This window comes from Sceloporus occidentalis, unplaced genomic scaffold (assembly GCF_023333645.1).
Source record: "Sceloporus occidentalis isolate IW3139 unplaced genomic scaffold, rSceOcc1.0.p SCAF_8, whole genome shotgun sequence".
Taxonomy (NCBI): domain Eukaryota; kingdom Metazoa; phylum Chordata; class Lepidosauria; order Squamata; family Phrynosomatidae; genus Sceloporus; species Sceloporus occidentalis.
The window spans coordinates 26,987,636-27,008,650 of NW_028316988.1; the positions used below are offsets into that span (position 1 = coordinate 26,987,636).

General features: G+C 44.5%; 1 protein-coding gene across 2 annotated transcripts in view; it reads right to left on the bottom strand.

Annotated features, from left to right (window-relative positions):
* The window catches only part of EFNA2 (ephrin A2), a 215,378-nt gene that overhangs the window by 16,831 nt on the left and 177,532 nt on the right, over window positions 1-21,015 (bottom strand). For both annotated transcript variants that reach the window (XM_089535734.1, XM_089535736.1), the window contains exon 3: window positions 12,066-12,358. In XM_089535734.1, the coding sequence (XP_089391860.1) occupies window positions 12,066-12,358 (293 nt within the window). The remainder of the gene's footprint in view (window positions 1-12,065; window positions 12,359-21,015) is intronic.

The following is a 21,015-nucleotide window of genomic DNA, read 5'->3' on the forward strand; positions in this document are numbered from 1 at the left end:
TTATACTATGTAATTTTATATTACATATTAGGTAATGTTATATTAGAGGGCCAGCGTGGCGTAGTGGTCTGAAAGTTGGCCTACAACTCTGGAGACCAGGGTTCGATTCCCAGTTTGACCATGAAACTAACTGGGAGACCTTGGGCAAGTCACACTCTCTCAGCCTCAGGGGAAGGCAATGGTAAACCTCCTCCAAACAGATCTTGCCAAGAAAAACCCATGATAGTTTCGCCTTAAGAGACAGCATAAGCCGGAAATGACTTGAAGGCATACAGCAACACACAATATTACATTACATAATATTCCATGGGAAATTACTGTATTAATTGATATGTTTATTCATATGTAATAGCAATTACAGTGGGTCCTTGTTATCCGCTGGAATTTGGTTCCAGGACCCTCCATGGATAATAAAATCTGTGGATGCTCAAGTCTCTTTAAATATAATGGCAAAACAAAATGGTGCCCCTTATATAAAATGGAAAATTAAGTTTGATATTTGGAATTTATAATTTTTTTTAACATTTTCAATCCATGGATGCTTGAATCCGTGGATAAAAAGTCTGTGGGTAAGGAGGGCTGACTGTAGTTAGTAAGTTTCTCATTGAGTTATGTTACACACTTTAATATTAGATAGTCGGACCTTGGTATGATTGAGGGATCCATTCCGGACCTCTCAGCAGATACCAAAAACCATGGGACTTCACTTCACACGCCACCATTGGGGACAGCAGAGGATGTTCTTAATGGCTGTGTGGCCATGTGCACGCGCCCCACTGGGAACAATGTGGGCTTGCCGTCCATGGATGCTTAAATCTGCTGATGGCAAGTCCATGGATGACAAGGACCCATTATAATTGATATTATAATGCGCAGTATTAAAAATTACATTGGTCGAAATCCTGCTGGGGATGTATGTCTTTGTAAGTGGACTTACATCTGTGGGAATCAAAATGGGATAGTTCCATGGGCCTGATTCCCACTACTTTTTAAATCAGATTGCAAATCGGTTGGAACCAGTTCCAATGACCCTGGTTCCCACTTGAATTGATTCGCTGAAGCGATTCGTAGAGGGGGGCGACATGCTAGACCCATTTAACCCACATCTTTTTGATGCTGGTGTTTTCAGCATCTTTTTGGATAAATCATTTCTGCGCATGTGTGAACCAGATGCGGATCGGAATCGATTAAATTTGGAGCGGGTCCATTTTGAACCAATTCATTTGTGAACGTGAACCACAAGAGGGTTATTTTACAGGAGGAAAATGCGATTGGGGCAAATGTAGTGGGAACCACACTCCGCTGTTGAATATATCCATCGATTCGGATCACAAACCGCTTTTTTTGTAAGTGGGAACGAGGCCATGATGTCCACATCCAGTAAAGCACCGCTGTCACATTACTGTCTAGCAGAGCCAGGAAAGTGACCGATGCCCATCGTCCCCGTTGTGCATTGGGACACTGACTAGAGAGTGCTGTTGAACATGTGCCGACGCATGGAGCCCGACGTGCATTGTTGTGCATGCTTGCTGGTGCCCCATTACACATCTTCGCAATTCACAAACAAGGCTTTCTGGTGCCTCTGCTACCTAGATAAGTACATGTAAAAAGTCATATAACATAGACTGTGAAAGAGAATTCCAGCGATTAATAGGGATGCGGGAGACCTAATATGCTGCCGATAATTAATTAATTAATTATGATTAATTTATTTTTTAATTAAACCACTTTACTCCTGTGTAATCGCTCCCTAACTACTTTAATAGAAAAGAGGAAAGACTGTGGGGTCGGGGGGAGAAGGACAAACAGAAGCTGAGAGAGAAGTAGGAGCAGATGTGGATATTTTAACGCATGACATTTTATGCAAGGGAGGGAGAGAGGCAAAATGGTAATTTAATATAGATTTAATATAGATAAAAGGAACAAATTAAGGGGGTTGAAAAACAGATAATTTAGAGCAAGGGAAGGGGGGAATATTAAGGAAGATGAGTTCCACTTGATATTCCATTTCAAAATACCAACTCAGTGGAATCAATGGGACTTATTCAGCCATTCCGTTATTTTAACTACTTTTGAACCAGGATGACAATGGCATTTTTTAATGTCAACAAGTTTCTGGGCTTCATTCCCTAAATCTGAGTAATTTAAAAATATATGTTGGAAATGGTAAATGTAAATAATATTCAACAAACACAAACTCTCCTTTTTTTTGGAGCATCAACTTGGCTTTCGAATAACAAACCACCTAAGATGAGTGCAGAGAAAGAGTCGCTGATAATATGGCACAAATAATTAGTTACTTGTAACAGGGTGCAAGTGATGAGTTACTTACAAGATAGCGCAAGCAATGAGTTATTTACAATACAAATATTCTCCTTTACTTTGTTAGTTACGGAAATTTTCAGCCTCGCGGGTTAGTTACAAGAAATTGCAGGTATGTTTTGTGATCTTGGAGCACTCCTTTGTTGTTGTTTTAAAAGTAACTAAATCGTCAGTTCCTTTTGAATATTCCCTTCCCTTCCAATGCCACTCCAAAACAGCAACTCATTGGAATTAATGGAACTTACTCAACTGTTCACTTATTTTAATTACTTTTGAGCGCTGAGAAAACAAAATCCTAATCTCGATTCACTTGATCTAACTACAGTAGATTAATTGAATCAGTGAGAACATGATAAGGGAACACTAAGGTAAGTTTCACTGATGTAATGGGTTACTCCAGTTGGGAATAATAATCGGATTTAAGCCAAAGAGTTGCTTTAAAAAATCCTTTGTTTGCTTATTTCATTTGTATTCTGGAGGGGGACCTTGGGCAGCTTACAAAGAGAACTGCCTTAAAAACAATACAATTTTAAAACACAGTTAAATGGTTTAAACGCTAGATTAAAAACCAGGATAAAACCACTAAAAAGCATGCAAAAGTTAAAAATAAAGAATATACCCCCGAAGTACTTGGATGTGTGTGTATTCAAATGACAATACTAATTACTTTTAGAAAAGTAAATTCTAAGGGAAAGCTTTGCATACAGAAGGGACCACATTCGCAAAGGTATGGCGCTGCGTTCCTAAATACGAATCCTGCCTCCCCAAAGGAAATCTCTGCCCATTTCTAGCCTTCCGTAACATAAGATGTCAGTCGAGCATTTAGAAATAGAGTTTAAGCATCTGAAGAAAAGGGGCAGGGAAAGGGACCAAGGGAATGCGGACACAGAAAATGGAAGAATTTAGACATATCTTAAATTTGAATGAAACTGGGAAGCCACAAGTGTCAGAACAGGCGGCTCTGGGTTCAGATTAGGAGTGGTTCTCTGCCTTCAAGTCAACTGCGATTTATAGGAACCTTAGGGCAAACCTACAATGGGTTTGCTCAGCAGGATTTATATGCCTTGCTCATTTTGGGAGAAAGGCGAGATAACTAAAAATAAAGATCACTCCATGGTTTCCATGGCTGGGCAGGGATTCGAACCCTGGTCTGCTGCAGTTCTAATCCAACACTCAAAAGTGAGTCCTTAGGAGTGTAAGGCAAAAGAGGGACAATGCTATAGAAACCCACTGAGTGCCTTTGGGCAAGTCACACTCTCTCCGACTCAGAGGGAGGCAAAGGCAAACCTCCTCTGAGCAAATCTTGCCAAGAAAACCCTCTGATAGGGTTGCCGTCAGTCAGAAGGCACAGAAGAACAACAACCACCAGAATGTGGGACCCAAACCAATGGGTTTGAATGAGAGGAAAGAAGATTTCAACTAAACATATGGAATGACTTTCTGTGATAAGAGTTGTTTAGAAGACACTCCCCATGAACCATCACCCCTTCAATTGCCCCAGTTTAGCAGGAAGAATCCCAATTAACCCTCTGCCATCCCACTTTTCCAGCTGCTTTTGAAATGTCCCGGTTTCTCATTCCTCCTCCCACTTTCCCTCTTCGCCCACAGCTTACTTCAATAGCTGCAAACTGAGTTCAAAGTACAAACGTCACTTACATGCAGTTACGGTCGGCCCTCCACATTTGTGGCTTTGACTTTTGCAGATTTGATTATTCACGGATTTGATTAATATGTTCTCTCTAGGAATATCTAGGTCCTCCAGTCCAAAACGATGGTCAATTTCCTCCAGGAGTCACACTGGAGGAAATAGAGATTCCTAGAGAGAACACCTCTTTAGGCATTTCTAGGTCCTCCAGCACAATTCTGTGGCCAACCGCTGGCCAATATTGACAACAGAGTTGCTTTGAAGGGCCTAGAACAGTGGTCCCCAAACTTTTTCTGGCTACTGCCTCCTTTCCTCTGGGGTGATGACCCTAGTGTCCAGTGCATTTCGTGATATTAGATCTAGTGTTCTACTGCAAATTCAAAACAACCAATCTTAGCCACTGCTCCCTTTGCACCTGGGTGCCCTGGGAGCAGCAACCAAACATCTGGCTGACCAGCATCCAAGAAGCCTTTTGTGCATGCCACCTTCCAGCAAAGACCAGTGTGGGCAAGAGGCCCTTGGCCACCGCTTAGTCAGCTGTTCGGTCCTTGCTCCCAAGGAGATCAAGCGCAAAGGAAAAAGCTTCGCCTTGGTGAGAAGGGGCTCTCAATCCTTCTTCGGATTGAGACAGAGATGGGCACAGCCAGTGTGTGTCTTTGGGTTTTACAGAGCCCACATGCTCTGGATCGGAGACTGGCACGGATGAGGAAGGAGAGAGATTTAAACTACAGATGCTGCTCCAAGGTGAAGGGCTCTTTCCAAGAACTGACTCCAGATACTCCTCCTTCTCCTTCACCAGAGATGCATCTTCCCCACCCTGCACACACATACACAAACACTGCGTCTTCTGTTACATCTTCTCTCAGCTTGTCTGGTAAAAGAAAGCAGGAGCAGCAGCACAACTCCCGCCTGCCTGCCAAGTCCTGACAAAAGCTCACAACGCTTAAACAGGGTCTGAGATTTGAAAGCAGGGCCCTTTGCACCACCGCTTCTTCCCCACCGCCACACGCTCTTAATTCTTTGCTCCAGTCAGACAGTCTGTCCCAAAATGGACAGATGTCCCACACTGAGCCATAGACGTGATGTCCTGCACCCAAGCCTCGCAAGTGGGAAACGCCACCACATGAAATGATCAGTGAGGCTGCACTGTGGTTTGAAGGGAACCTGAAAAGTAGTTTCATGCAACCTGCTTCCCTTCCATGGTCCGAAAGACTGCTGGTTCCCCATGTCTTTCTTGCACACCAAGACTTTGAATGAAGGTCTCCCTTCTACCCCCCTTTCCCCTCACTAGCCCCTTCTGCCCCCTTTCTCCTCTTCCACCCACTTGCATCTTTCCACTGCTCCCTGGAGAGGCGTACCATCCACTTTGGGAATCACAGATTCCTAGAAAGGTGTTTTGTTTTTAAAAATTGTAGTTAGTCCACTTTCACGGGGGTCCTGGACCCATAACCCCAGTGAATGTGGAGGGTCCAGTGTAATTGGGGGGGAGCGAAGCAGAGGAGGCAGAATCTTGCCCTTCCCAGTTGACTCAAGCAAAAGCAAACCGCTGCAGCATCTCCCAGCATGTCAGTTCTTCCTAATTCATATAACTCTTGACATCTTGACCACACTCTGGGGTTGCTTGGCTGCACACATCCTGGTTTTCATCTTTTCATTTGGGGAGGGGAGTTGTAAACAGGTTACACGGCCATGTCTCAGGGGTGCTTTAGCCAGGGATCCCTGCGCAGGCAGGAGGTTGGATTGGACAGTCTTTGTGGTCCAATTCAGCTCTGCAGATCTAGGGGAAGGCTGCAACTTTAGCTTCTCATGTGACTCACTGACCTGATTTTATGCAGGCCTTGACCTAATTTCAAAAATCCTCTGCAAGTGATCAGACCTCTAGCAAGAGCGTTTTGTTCCTTTCTGGGTGGAGAAGAAGAAGGGATGGGAGAAGGGAGGGAGGGAGAGAAAGGGAGAAGGGATAACCGTGGGAGAAAGACAGACTGGAAAAGGGGGGTGATACTAATAAAGAGGGAAGGTGGCAGGAAAGAGGGAAAGAAAAGAAGGTGGCAGGGGCAAAGGGGTGGGACAGAACTGCAAAAAGAGAGTGTAAAAAAGCATGGGGGGGGGAGATGGAACTGGTAAGAGAGAGAGGGAAAAGGATGGTGGAGAGAAGAAGAAAAGGGGTGGCAGAGAGAGAAGAGAGGTGATCCAAGGGGAGAAGGAAAAGGAATGCCTGTGGGAGGATGGTAGATGAGGGTGGTAGAGAAAGAGAGGAGGTCGGCTGAGAAGCGATGGCAAAAGGTGAGAGAGAGAAAGGAGGAGCCGGAAAAAAAGGAGTGACCAGACATAGAGAGAAAAGTAACAAAGAGAAAGAGAAAAGGGTGTCAGAGAGCAAGGAAGGAAGGGAGGGAGGGGTCCTAAGTAGAGTAAGAAAGATAGGAATTGCCAGGAGAAAGGTGGAGGGACAGATATGATGGAGAGACAAAAGAGAATTGCCCAGCAGAGTGGATGAAAGAAGATGGTCAGGAAAAGAGAGAGAAAATCTGCCCCGCTCACCAGAAGCTTAGGGCAAAGATGGACAACTGCATGGGATCCAGGGGGCAAAGCATGCCCCAACATCTGTTTTCCTCTGTAGACCCTCTCAAAATGGCGACACCATTTCACTTCGTTTCACTTCCTGACACCATTTTGAGAGGGAATGCAAAGGGGGGGGGGGAACAGAGGTATTGGATGGCAGTATGGGATTCCAGGTTCTTGTTGGAATGGGATAGAGTATTTTCTTTTTTCACCATTTGGAAGGCTTTCTACATGATTTTAGGGGGAAACTGCCTGATAATCATGCCATGATCTTGGGCAAGTCACATGCTCTCAACCTCAGGGGAAGGCAATGGCAAATCTCCTGTGAACAAATCTTGCCAAAAACACCACCCTTTTGTTAGGTACACCTTAGGGTCACCATAAATCAGAAATGACTTGAAGCACACAACACATTTGCTGCTAGCCAGAAGGTGGATGCAGAGCAGAGTGGAGGGTGAGCCCTGATACCACAATAACTAGGAGGGAAGGAGAAATGAAAAGGAGGCCAGTTCCCATACACAGGAGGTTGGCATTGGGAGGAATGTGACACATAGGAGTTGAAGGAGCAGGGACACAGAATCAGTTCAAAGCTCTCCTGCATTAGTGATGGTGGCAACAAGAGCAGCAGATGGAGCCGCTGGGGATGGTTTGGATTCTTTGACCATGATATGTGTTTTCATGAAGATGGATTTCTAGCAAGTGATGGGTTGCAACTCAAAGCAGTTGGCAGAGGGTTTTTGCTAGGAGTCTCACAAACCTGATCAAGGTTTTACTCGCAAACCTGATTAAACTGTTATGGGGGAGGCAGTTTTCTTGAGAGCTGGAGTTTATCAAGTGCTGGAGAAAAAAGCTCAAATATTATAGAGAAAACTAGGCGAATCATACAGGAACCCAACAGTGGGAGGAAAACCCCTTAAATAAGCAGCTGGGGGAATGACCCAGAGTCTTACGTGTCTCTACACTAATGCACAAAGCATGGGAAATAAATAAGATGAACTTGAACTCTTAGCACAGCAAAGCATATATAATACAACAGATATCTAGGAAGCCAGTTTGAGAGCGTCAGGGTAAAAACTAAGATGGACAACAGGGATGCCGGATCCCCAAGCCAGACTGAGGACTTGGATGATGCTCTCCTAGAACAGAGGAGCAAATATTCAGAAAGGAGAGATGTATTAGCAATGGGGGCTTTCAACTATCCTGATACTTGTTGTAAGTCAAACGTTGCCAAGAATATAAGGTCCAACAAATTCCACACTTGCTTTGCAGACACTTTCACTATCCAGAAGGTGGAAAAACAATAAAGAAATCAGCTATTTTATCTGATTCTAGCCAACAGTGATGACCTGGTCAATGGGGTGGAAGTCGGAGGATCCTTAGGTGAGAGTGACCATGTTCTCTTGGAGATAGTTAAACAGCAGAAAAGGGAAGCCAAGCATAGTTAGATATGCATTCTAGACTTTTGTCACATCTGGCAGGAACCAAGTTCAGAAACATCTCCAACTCTATGATTCGGTTATTCAACATGTAGACTCAAGTCACATCAATGACTTGACTTGGACTTGACTTGGCAAAAATGACACAGTGACTTGACATGAGGCTTGTATATTTTTAGTGGCTGACTTGCTGGTGCTATTCACTTCAAGCAGTGAAGGCACATTTCTTGGAAGGGAACAGCAAACGCATTAGGCAATGGGCTTGAGGTGGAAGGATCCTTCTAAAGCATTTAAAAAGCTTTAGAGGGATCCTCTGATGTGTATTGGGACAACTGCCAAGCAGACCACAAGCCCCACTTTGAACAGTGTGTAATGTGTCTGCTGTTCCTCTCTGAGAAATGCATCCTGCATTAAAAGTTGGCCCCAAGACTTCAGACTTGACTTGAGGTTTGACTTGAATGTACCTTGCAAGGACTTGGGACACGACTTTGCAAGCTGCAGCACCAAATCAATTCAGGCTTAGAAACTGTAGTAAGCTGCTCCTCTATATTTGCGGAGGTGCAGATTTGAACGTACCCCTTTCCTCTTTCCCAGAACTGAGTCCCACAAAACTGGAGAATTTATACCCGTGCCTCTCTCCTACCTGGAAATGACCAACAAAAACGGGAAAGTCGGGGCCGGACCCCGAGATCTGGCAACCCAAACCCCAATGAAGCCTAGTTTATGAGGCACATCCAGCCTGCTCCCTGACAAAGGCAGAGTCCTCTTGGAGAGCTGTCCCCTCCACCCTTCTTTTTTGAAAAAGAAAAGAAAAACAAGATAAATGAATACTCTGAAATAAGGGTCTTCTTAATGGGTGGTCTGGGAAGCTAATTTCAAGCGTTTGATTATTTTTCTTCGCAGGTAGCCCTGCAGGCCAGAGGGCTCGGTGGGAGGCCCGAGTTCAAATCATTTACAAGCCAAAACATGGCCTGGGAATGGAATAATCTTGAACTCCCCCCTCCATGCCATTACAAGAGGAAACTATGGGTTGCCAAGGGGTCTCTCTCTCTCTCTTTCTCGCAGCATATCTTCCATTGGTTTATTTTTATTATTTTCCCTGGAATGTGAGTCCCAGCTGGGTCCTGGAGTTTGCTGCATTCCCCAGTTGCCAATGGAGGTTAAATAGAGTCGTTCTAGCTAATTGCGCCGGTCCCTGCGATTTGCGCGGGTTCTGACTGACAGAGTAATCAGAAGTAGTTAATTGGCGGTGCGGCTCCGGGTTTTATTTCATTTCATTTTTAATATTTCTGCCAGGGAAGAGGCCGGGCAGAACGGAAGGTAGCCTCGTCCCCTTTTAAAAGGGACCCAGGCAGGGCTGGGTCCTCAAAAGACGGCAAAAAGCGGGATGATTTGAAACAGGGAGGGTGATCCAAGAGTATGAAGCTATGTGTGGAAAGGAAGTGTCCATAAGTTTTTTGTGGGTTTTTCCTGAGGTTTCACCAGCATCTGTGGCTGGCATCTTCAGAGAAGTTGAAGATGCCAGCCACAGATGCTGGCGAAACGTCAGGAATAAACTCTTCTAGAACATGGCCACAGAGCCGAAAAACCCCACAAAATACTATGGATGCCAGCCATGAAAGCCTTCAACTTCACGAAGTGTCCATAATCTTGTGCTGCAGAAGTCTGCCTTCCCCTGTGCTTCTAATATCTAATAGCTTTAATATACTCAGGAACTGAAGTCGTGCCTCTTTTGTAGGAAGTCCATACTTCTTTGTGCATTCTCTAATTTCAGTTTTTCACAGTTCAAAGAATCAGTGGAGAAGAAGAGGAGGAGGAGGATAAAGAGGAAGACAATGATGACTCAAGTCACCTTACAATGTATTTTAAAACAATACAGATTAAAAACTATATAAAAACGATGCAAAATGTTCTGACACAGGAGAAGTCCGCTTCTTTTGCTCCTCTTTAAATCAGCCCTTTGTTCAGAACAATGAGGAATATAATCCCATTGTACCTTTTAGGAACAAGCCATAGCTGAGTTACAAAGGAGATGCTTTCCATACAGAAGGGCCCAGGTTTAAATAAATCTAGGGAAGATTCCCATCTAACATTGTAGACAGCTGCTGCCAGTCACTGGAGACTGGGGCAATTGGGATGGGTGGGTAGCATGGATGAACACCTTGGTTTATTTCCCTCTGCAGGCCCTCTCAAAATGGAGTCAGTTCATACCACCATTTTGAGAGGGAGTCACCTCCTGCCACTATATTGAGAGGGACTGCAGAGGAAAATGGAGACATATAGGGCCTGTACAAGGTTTGGAGTTACTCGGGGAGATGGACGTGGAGTGCTTTGTGTGTTTTCACAGGGTGGGTCTTCTGCATGGCTTGGGAGCAAAAAGTGCCCCCACATTTTAACAGCATTATTTATGAGGTTTTGCGGGTCTGATGAGAGTTTTGGGAGCCAGAAAAGTAAGATCCAGGGCTTGAATGCCCCTGATATAGACTGAGCTAGGTGGAGTATTAGTCTGGTTTGATGCTATAGTCCTAACTCTATGGTTGTGCGTGCATCTATCTATGCCTATCCAGTAACAATTTTAGCAGCATTTCTCTGCTGGAATCATTGTAGAAAAGTGTGACACAATGCCACTCTTTCTGTTTTTGCCTGACCTGCCTCACAGGAATGTAGTTGTGAAGATAAACTAGGGAGTAGGAACAGAGCCATGTACTTGGAAAGTCAAGACAGAAATATCAAGAAAGAAATAAAAACGTCCAAGGAGGTAAGCAAAATTCACAATTTTTCTCGGGTGCCTTGAATATTGCCACATGTTAAATGTGTTTTTAATGGATCCCCCCTTTTTTCATTTTGGGGACTTTTAAAATGAAAATACCATTTTGTATAATTGTGAAACCTGCTAGCTTTTTGGGGAGGGAAGTGCTGCCTGAGCGTAAAATGTAATAGTTCTTCTGAAGGAACCTATGTTGAGCCAAATGTTTTCATACAAATTACATTTTTTACAGAGGATGTCTGCAAATGCAAACGATAATAGGACAGTCTAGAAAACCCCTCACATTCTCACCCAATGTAGAGAACATGTTTTGAATTTAGAAGCATAAAACCATAGAGCTGGGAGGAGGGCACCTAGTCGACTGGAGTCCAATAGGTGTAGTATCTCTAGATAAAGCATCCCCAGCAAAGAGCTGTCCAGTCGCTTTTTGGAGACCTCTGGAGTACAAGGCCTTACCACCTCTAGACCATTAGTTCCTTTGCCCAACTGTTCTTATCCTCAAGGTTCAATCGAAATCTGCCCTCTTGTAATCTAAAACCATTAGACCTGGTTCTACCATCTGGGGCAGTAGAGAAAAAAACCCTGCTCTCTCCTCTCTATAAGAACCCTTGAGATATTTAAAGAGGGCCATCATGTAACTCCTCAATCTACTCTTCACCAAGCTGAACATGCCCAACTCTTTCAAACCTTTCCTCGCTTTGTTCTCCATCCCTTTTATCATCCTTGTTGCCCTCCTCCGACCTCTCTATATCCTTCTTAAAATGAGGTACCCAGAACTGAATGCAGAACTCCAGCTGAGACCTCACTAGCTCAGAATATAGTGGGATTACTCCTTCCCTCGATTTGGTAACTGCAGTTCTATAAACACAGGCTAAAATATCATTCGCTTTCTCTGCTGTAGCATCACATTGCTGGATCATATTCAGTTTATGAGCGACAATAATCCCAAACATTTGGGATGACCCCAAGCATTTTGCTTGCGTGGCAAGAATGTAGAATTTTGCATTTGTCTCTGTTGCATTTCATTCTGTTCGTTTCAGCCCAATTTTGTACTTTATCAACATCGTCCTGAACCCCGTTCCTATCTTCCAGTGTGTGAGCTACCTCTCCCAGTTTTGTATCATCCACAAATTTAATAGATTCCTTACAACCCATTATCTAAGTCATTGATAAATATATTGGAGAGTAATGGCCCCAGGACAGAGCCCTGCAGCACTCTGCTCAAGACCTCCTTCCAGACTGAAATGCAGCCACTGATGGCAGCTCTTTGAGCACTGTTTTCCAACTCATTATGGATCCATCTGACAGTGTTTCTATCTTAATACTTAGTACTTACATATATAATAATACTCGTGCCCAGGTCGGAATTCGAACCCCAGAGAGAAAGGGGTGAAGAGCTGGAACTTTTCGGAGAATTTCAGTGGCCCGTTGGGTGAATCCGGCCGATTACACTCCCAGCGCTTGAAGCCATTTTGCCGATGGTCGCAGGAGTCGTGGCCTTCATAGTTTACCATGTAGAGGATGTACCGCTCCATGCGGTCCATGGGGAAAGGGATCTCGTAGTGCGGGCAATAAATATCCAAGTAGTCGTTGATGCTCACTTCCACAGTGTAGTCGCCCTGATGGAACCTATGATGGGAAACAGCAAGGAGGAGTTAGAAGAAGATAGCGGGAGGGAAAGCAAGAGTTATAATGCAGGTTTGCAACCAGTTGGTATAAGAAAATGAGAAATCACAGGATCAGCCCATTTTAGACCTGTAAGGTACCTTTGAGGCCATCTTATCCTACTCTTTAGGGGTTTGAAACATCATGGAATAGAAGCAATTCTCTCCTCCAAAACCTCCCTGCAGGCTGCCCAAGAACACGGCAAGTGACATTATGCTTTTCTGGTCAACATTTTGGCTGTAGTGACCAAATGAGAAAGACTGGACCACAAGCTGAACATGAGCCAACAGCGTGATGCAGCAACTAAAAAAGCCTACATGGCCCTAGGCTGCATCAATAGATGTGTTGTGTCTAGATCGAGGGAAGTAATAGTGCCACTCTATTCTGCTTTGGTCAGACCTCACCTGGAATACTGTGTCCAGTTCTGGGAACCACAATTCAAGAAGGATATTGACAAGTTGAAGCATGTCCAGAGGACTCCTTCTTTGGAGGTTTTTAGACAAAGGCTGATTGTGTGTTCCTATCTGGTAGGGAACCCCAGACTGGATGGCCCTTGGGGTCTCTTCCAAATCTATGATTCTAAGTAATTTTTATAAGCTCTTTTCTCTGCACTCTGACTGGCAATTGTTCTCCGGATGTTCAGGAAGTTTTTCCCAGATGTACCACAGTCCAAATCTAGAACTATCTACTTACAAATATATTGCTGAATTTTGGTACCTCCATTTAAAAAGTTATAGGTTTCCAATTCTCATGATTCTGCATGAAGAGAACACTTTAAATAGGACCATCGGAATTTGCCTCTACAGAGTCAGACCATTACTCCATCTATTATTGCCTCCTCAACCCTTTCTCAAGCCAGAACCCTCCAGGTCCTTTAGACAAAAAGCCACCATCCATAAGCCCCCAAAATTGAAGGGCACAACATTGGACAAGACTGATCTACAATGAACCTGAGACTTCACTCCAGACTTATGCAGCTTAAATCATTACATGTAATGTATGTATTCAACTCTTGAGTTGAATGGTGATGTTGTGTCTCTGAATGCACAACCAAATGTGCACTTGATAGGAACTTATGCATGTGTAAGACACCAGTGTGATGTAGTGGTTTAAGCATTGGACTGTGACTGGAGACCAGGATTCAAATCCCTGCTCAGCCATAGAAACCCATTGGTGGCCTTGGGCGAGTCACACTTTCTCAACCTCAGAGGAAGGCAAAGGCAAACCCACTTTGAACGAATCTTAGCAAGAAAACCTCTGCCATAGGGTAACCATGAGTTGAAAATGACTTAAAGGTATACAACAAAAGACACCAATGAGATAAGTCCCAAGTCTTCAAACAGTGTTTCTTTATCCACCTGGAGATATAACAGACTGAACTTGGGAGCTTTTAGTATAAAGCAGGTGCTCTATTCCATATCCTCCGGCATTTCACAGCTGAAAACCAAGACACATGTGACCAAGAAACATAAGAGTGTGATCAAGATGGCAAAAGTTAGTAATGAGGAAGAAGACACAAGCTGGGAGGAGCTGCAGCAGTTTGCTTTTGCCTGAGCCAACTGGGAAAGCATGAGATTTCTCCCCATTCCTCTCGCTTCCCTTTGCTGAGTTTATTGAGTGCTTATTGTACTAAGAACTCAATTTGCAGCAATTTAAGTAAGACGAGGATGACGAGGGAAAATGGGAGAGAGATGCTTGGACATTTTAAAAGCAGCTGAAAAGTTGGGAATGCAGATGATTCCTCTGCCAGATTGAGACAGTTGGAGGGTAAACTATCCTCTACACTTCGTTGCCGCCACGAGAAAGCCCAGACCTCTGACAAATCATGCATGCAACTCTTTGCAAGATTTGAAAACAGACAGGTGGAGAATGCATTAACTAATGATGGGAAATTTCTGCCATTACGTTTCTTCAACAGATATGAAAGCGGGCAATGCAGCGCTCAAGGTTTATGGAGAAAAATTCAGAAGACTGAAATGTGGGAAGCAGCTCTTAGCGCACTGGAGGGCCAAACGGTGAATGCAGTCTGCAAAATCTATTGCTTCTGATCACAAACCATGTCCTGTTTGGTGTAAAGGCTGGAATCTCCTCCAGTTTCCAGTGACACCTCATTAGATTCTGCTGAGCCGATATTCTCTCTCTTGCCGGAGAAGCTCCAGAGCAGCCCAACCAACCTTCTTTCCAGCCACGTGATCCCCTTAATCTCCCTTCCTCCCATTAACTTTACAAGATTAAAGCGAGCACCTCTTAAAATTAATAAACTGGCAATGGTAGGCGATTAGTCGAGGAAGGGAGGGAGAGCGTCCCCCAACAACATCCCAGGTATTATATTCAGAGGCACACGCCAATCCGAGAGATGGGATTCTTGCCTCCTTTTCGCCGTCTTCTTTCTTCCTTACAATTTTGGGACAGATCAACCGAGAGATTAAGGGATTAGCTACACGAAGGGAAGCACACACTGTTACCTGGATTTGAGGAGGCAAGTGCAGTCCATATGATGCCATTACTAATCTGCTTTCGGGGAATGCTTTCAGCCCAGACACCCCTTCCATCCTCCAAACTGTTTTCTTCCCTCAAATGTACCTCAGCCTAAATCTCTGGCTTCAGGAACAGAGTCTGGGGAAAAATTAATATATTGGACCAGTGCCATGTTATGCACATCACAGATGCCAGGCCAAGACGTTCTGTACCTGATGAAGTAAAAGTTGGCTCTACAGTGGGGAACCACTAAACCAAACACACCACCACCAAATAGTGTTGAGAGCTAGTGTGACATTGTGCTTTGAGTGTTGGACTATGACTCTGGAAACCAGGGTTCGATTTCCAGCTCAGCCATGAAACCCATTGAGTGACTTTGGGCAGGTCGCAAGCTCTCAGCCTCAGAGGAAGGCAACGGCAAACCCCCCTCTGAACAACCTTGCCAAGAAAACCCCAATAGAGTCGCCTTAGGGTCATCGTAAGTCAGAAATGACTTGAAGGCATACCACTACAGTAGAGGTAGTGGTTGAAATCTTTCTACATTGGTGGAGAATAAAGCCCCACCATCCTGCTTACTTGGAGGTCAATGGTGGCCAGCTGGGCACTACAGAGCTCTCCTGGGGCATCCCCCAGTTAACCAGTTTGTGTAACGGGACAGAGAAATGCCAATGCTTTTCAGCTGATGTGCAGCTGGGCAAAGCCACTGCACCAATGTCCCTGCAAGGACCTAGGCTGGAATAGCTAATGTAAGTCACCAAGAGGTCTGCTGTCTTTCCAGGGACCACCTGAAAGTATCCTCATACAATTTGGCTGCCTTCATCCCCTTGCCCAACCAGGGCCTTCCAGTTGGCAATGCACATTGCTTAAAACACTGATTCCCAAACTTTGGTCTTTCATGTGTTTTGGTCTTCAACTCCCAGAAGCCCCAGCCAGCTTGACAACAGTCATGAATTCTGGGGAGTCCAAAACATCTGGAGAATTAAAGTTCGGGAATCACTGGCCTAAAGGAAGTGCTGGAAACCTCCTTGTGCAACATCCAAAGAGGTAACTACAATGGTTGAACCCTCAGTCAGGGACAGGATTCTGGCTATTCATAACTTGCCTGCAGCCATTCCACAGACCAGAGGCTCAGTTGGAGAGCCTCGAGTCTATGGATTTCAGCTTGTCAATATCCTCCTCCTCCCTTCCCTCATCAAAACACATTCTTCCTTCTCTCCGCTCGGCTGGACACTTGACCTGACTGTTCCCTTCACAGAGGGAGGTGGCCATATGTCAACTGTTGTTCTCCTTTTTCCTCCCCAGAAGGTTGCAAAGGAAGACTGGCGGCTGACAAGATGCCCCCCAACAGAGAGTTTGCTGCTCTCGTTTCCCTCCATCCCCAGGTTTTTTCTTCCACGAACAGGACTTCTATGTTTGGTGTCACTCATTTTTAAAAAGACAGGATCGTATAGAAAGAAGAGGAGCACATGTGACTTCTGGTACAAATGGATCTCATTTGCACCTGTGACATGCACATCGATCGCATTTTTATCCATGGGTATCCTCCCCTTTACATCCTCCATGTCTAGTCCACACCCACCTCTGCCCATTTGTGGTTGTGGCATACCTTCACGTTGTTTCCAACTTACAGCAACCCTAACGCAAACCTGTCCTGGGGGTTTCTTGGCAAGATCTGTTCAGAGGGGGGTAGCCATTGCCTTCCTCTGAGGCTGAGAAAGTGTGACTTGCCCAAGTCACCCAGGAGGTTTCCATGGCTGAGCAGAGATTTTAACCCTGCAAAGGCAGGCTTGCTGCTGAACATAACGGGGAAAAAATAATGACCATGGAGGATCTACACAGATTCAATACCGACAATGAGGAAATGCAAATACTAAAAAAGTTCCTGTACCTTGGATCAAACTGATCCCAATAGGGACTGCAGTCAGAATATCAGAAGAAGACTAGGGATGGGGAGGGCAGCTATGAAAGAACTAGAAAAGATCCTAAAGAGTAAAGATATACAACTGAACACAAAAATTAGAATTCCCCATCGCTATGTACGGATGCGAGAGCTGGACAGCGAAGAAAGCGGATAAGAAGGGAATCAATGCATTGGAGATGTGTTGCTGGAGAAGAGTGCTGAGGATGCCATGGATAGCGAAAAAGGCAAACAAATATGTCCTAGATCAAGCCAGAAATTTCCCTGGAAGCCAAAATGATTAAGTTGAGGCTGTTATACTTTGAACACATCATGAGAAGGGAGGACCCACTGGAAAAAAACATTAATGCTAGGAAAAGTCTGTTGTCTTTTTAGCAGTCCATAGACATCTCTTCCAACATGAGTTGAGTGTATTCCCATAATTTCTCTTCACTTTCCAGCTTTCACCCCCAAACATAGAAATCAGACCCCCACTACATTGCTTAACATTAAAAACTACCCATTTTTCAAAACATGACCTTTCAGGCCTTCCACGGCACTAAAGCATGTTGTGTTTATGTCCACATTTGAAGCAGAGATGATGCCAACGACAAAGACGATGACTATTATCATGATTTTCATTTAGGCCCCACTGCTTCCCAAACCCTGGGACTCAGGTTGTCTTTAAAGTGATTAAAATCAACGATTGGAACCATACAAAAGCCTCAGTAATATATAGGTGTGTGTGTGTCATTTAAAAAACCTATTAAATAATCTATAGAGTTAAAACTATTTAAAATTCATTAAAAGACGGAATATTAAAAAATCAACAGAAGAGCGCACTGTTAAAAATCCATCACAGTCAATTAAAGGCACTTCTCTGCACATATCTTTCTATACTTTTCCAGCACGCACATTTTATCAGATGCAACTACAGCTGTTGGTAATGTACATCTTCCAGCACACCAAATGCATCAGGCCCTGTTCAGGGAAACTCTGCATGGATCAGGGCAGACTCATGAGCTGTCCTCACCTACCTAGGGGCATTTTTGCACTCTTTTGTCAGACCCTCACCTATTCCCCCCACATCCTTGCACCAAAAATGGGGGGGGGGGGAGACTTACCCCAAGAATAGCAAATCACTCCTCCTGGAGGCCTCAAGTAATGTCAAGGAGGCAGGACCTGCCCCCAAACTCCATCCACCCCTAAAAGCTTGTACAATGGCCCTTTCACATTCGCTGGGGTTAGGGGTGAAAGAGCCCAGTGAATGTGAAAAAACCACAAATTCCACTATTATTTTAACCTAATACCTCTCTAGGGACCTCCAGGTCTCCCAGTGCAACCCTATGGTCAACATCTGCCACAAGCTGATCATCGAATCATGCTGGAGGACCTATAAATGCCAAGTGAAGTGTTTTCTCTAGGAACTTCTAGGTTCTCCAGCGCAAGCCTATGAACAAATTCTGGCACAATTGCACTGGAGGACCTAGAGATTCATAGAGAGAACGTATTAATTGAAACCACAAATAACCAAATCTGTAAAAGTCAAATCCGCAAATGTGGAAGGCCAACGGTAGACCAGTGATTCCCAAATTCTGACTCTGCAGGTGTTTTTGGACTTTAGCTCCCAGAAGCCTCGGCGATCTTGGCCAATGGTCTGGGATTTTAGGAGCCAAAGTCCAAAACATCTGGAATGCTAGAGTTTGGAAATCACTGATTTAAATCAATCCCAAACTGTTAAAACCAGAAACTGGAAACCATTTTTTTGCTATGTCTTTGGATGTGGAGAAACCAAAGGTTTGTCCTCGTGCCATTTACAGGTGTCCAGAGATAGTCTACTGGATCAGATCGCTTGCCCATCTCTCATCTATACCTCTCATCCTATCTGGAGGTCTGTAAACCAAGCCTTCTGAGGGAGCTGGGTATGCTTAGCTTGGAGAAGATGGAGAGGTGGTATAAGAGCCATCTTTAAATATCTGAAAGCCTGTCACGGAGAAGGTAGAGCGAGCTTGTTTTGTGCTGCTCCGGAGACTAGAACATGAACCAATGGATTCAAATTATCATGGATTCTCTTTCTTTGGAGGTCTTGAAACAAAGATTGGATGGACATCTTTTAGGAGTGCTATGTTTGTGTCTTCCTGCATGGCAGGCAGGGCTTGCTATAGATGGCTCTTGTAGCTCCTTCCAAATACTGTGAGTCAATGTTCAGAACCGGAACTGGTTGTCCAGTTGGTTTTGCCTGCATCCAAACCCTGTAGTGCAGACCTCTAAAGTTTACAAATCCATGAGACGTGGAAGACCAAACGCCAAAAGGACCATCTGCGGCTGTTGTTCAGGAGCAAAGAAAATCAAGTAAAGCCACGGAGATATGGAGCCCATCGACCAAGCCAAGATTGGAATAGAAAAGGCTTTTCTTTGGTCTATATTCTGAATTAAGCGGATCAGACCTGCACCCACTTTTCAGCGTCCAGTGTGAGCAAAAGATCACCTGGAATTTACTGATCAGGGTTTTATTTTTATAAAAATAAAATAAAACCAGGAATAAAAAAGGGCATTTAAAGAAAATCCAAGGGGATACTGACAATCTCCAGTTATACTAAAATAATATCACCCAGAGACTTTCAGCTGCACACTGATGCTGGGCTCCAATCTTATAGAGCAGACATCCAGTCTTAGATAGCATCGAGTGAATTTATTTCTTGGAGTCTGATCCCACCTTCTGCTCAAAACCAGGACAACTCCGTGCACATAATATATGGATATATGGTATGGACAAAGTCACAAAAAAAGATACAGTTCATTGTGGTTGTTGTGTGCCTTCAAGTTGTTTTCGATTTATAATGACCCTCAGGCTAAGGCTGAGAGAGTATTACTTGTCCAAAATCACCAAGTGAATTTTATGGCCAAGTGGGGATTCGAACCCTGGTCTCCTGAGTCGTGATCTGACACTCAAGCCAGTCCACCACGCTGGCTTATTTCATTATAACAGTTTATTAGGTTATACTATTAAATTGCAGCTGAATCCAAAGCTGTTAACAGCAAAACAATAAGTCTGCTTGAGTCTCAGTTTTGGCAGGACAGGTGGGATACAAATAAAAGGTGATATTAATAGCTTTATAGGTTTTTTAATAGGGTTTCAAATGGCATACACACATACAAATTACTAAGGTATGGTCTAAAAAGGGGCAGAACAAGTGACCAAGGGAAGGCCAACAGCTTTTTGTTGTGTGCCTTCAAGTTGTTTCGGACTTACGGTGACTCAAGGTGAACCTATCACCGTGTTTTCTTGGCAGGATTTGTTCAGAGGGGGCTTGCTTTCGTATCCTTCCTCTGAGGCTGAGAAAGTGTGACTCACCTGAGGTCACACAGTAGATTTCCATGGCCAAGCAGGGATTCAAACCCTGGTCTGCAGAGTCATAGTCCAATGCTCAAACAACTACAGTAGGTGGGCACAGCAAATCTAGGTTCTACGAAGAGTGCTGCGTAGTTCAGAGGTTTGCATAGTTTCCCCAAGTTTTCTTTGCTTGATCCCTTCGCACCATGCATCTACACACCCTGGGATGTATAAGCATGCAAGGGGGGCCATTCCAAAACTCCAAGGTGGCTGGGTTTTTGGATCCCCCACCTTTCCTTCCACCCAAGTTAAAATGCATTACCTCTCGCAATACATGCATACATACATGCATAAGCCCGGCTAAGAGATCTATAACTCTCGGCGAGCCATTTCTCTGCCCAGCGGCGGATGCGTCCCCATCTCCATTTAAATGGAGCCGGCGGTAGTGCTGAGCATCCCACTGTGCCAAGAAGTGGCAATTGAACACAACAGGGCGGGCCGGTTTCTCCTGGATCCTAGGCCTGCCGACAAGACGAGCGCACACTGCTGTGTGTGTAATGCAACCGCCGCAGGGGAAGGACGGTCTGTGTGCGCCGGAGAGAGATTGACTCTAGCTAAGAAAAGTTCCCTTGGCAGGGCCTGAATCTAGATGCTGCCTACCTTCCAACTTTTCACAGATGAAAACTGCGGCATGGATGGCCAAACAGCATCAGAGTGTGGTCAGGATGGCAAAAGTTATGAATGAGAAAGATCAGACAAGCTGGCATGCAGCAGTTTGCTTTTGCTTCAGTCCACAGGGAAGGAAAAGACTCTGCCCTTTCCTCTTTTGCTGAATCAACTGAGTACAAACTACTTTGGCACTTTGCGGTAATTAAAATGAGCTGGAAATACAGTGGATCTTCCACATTCATT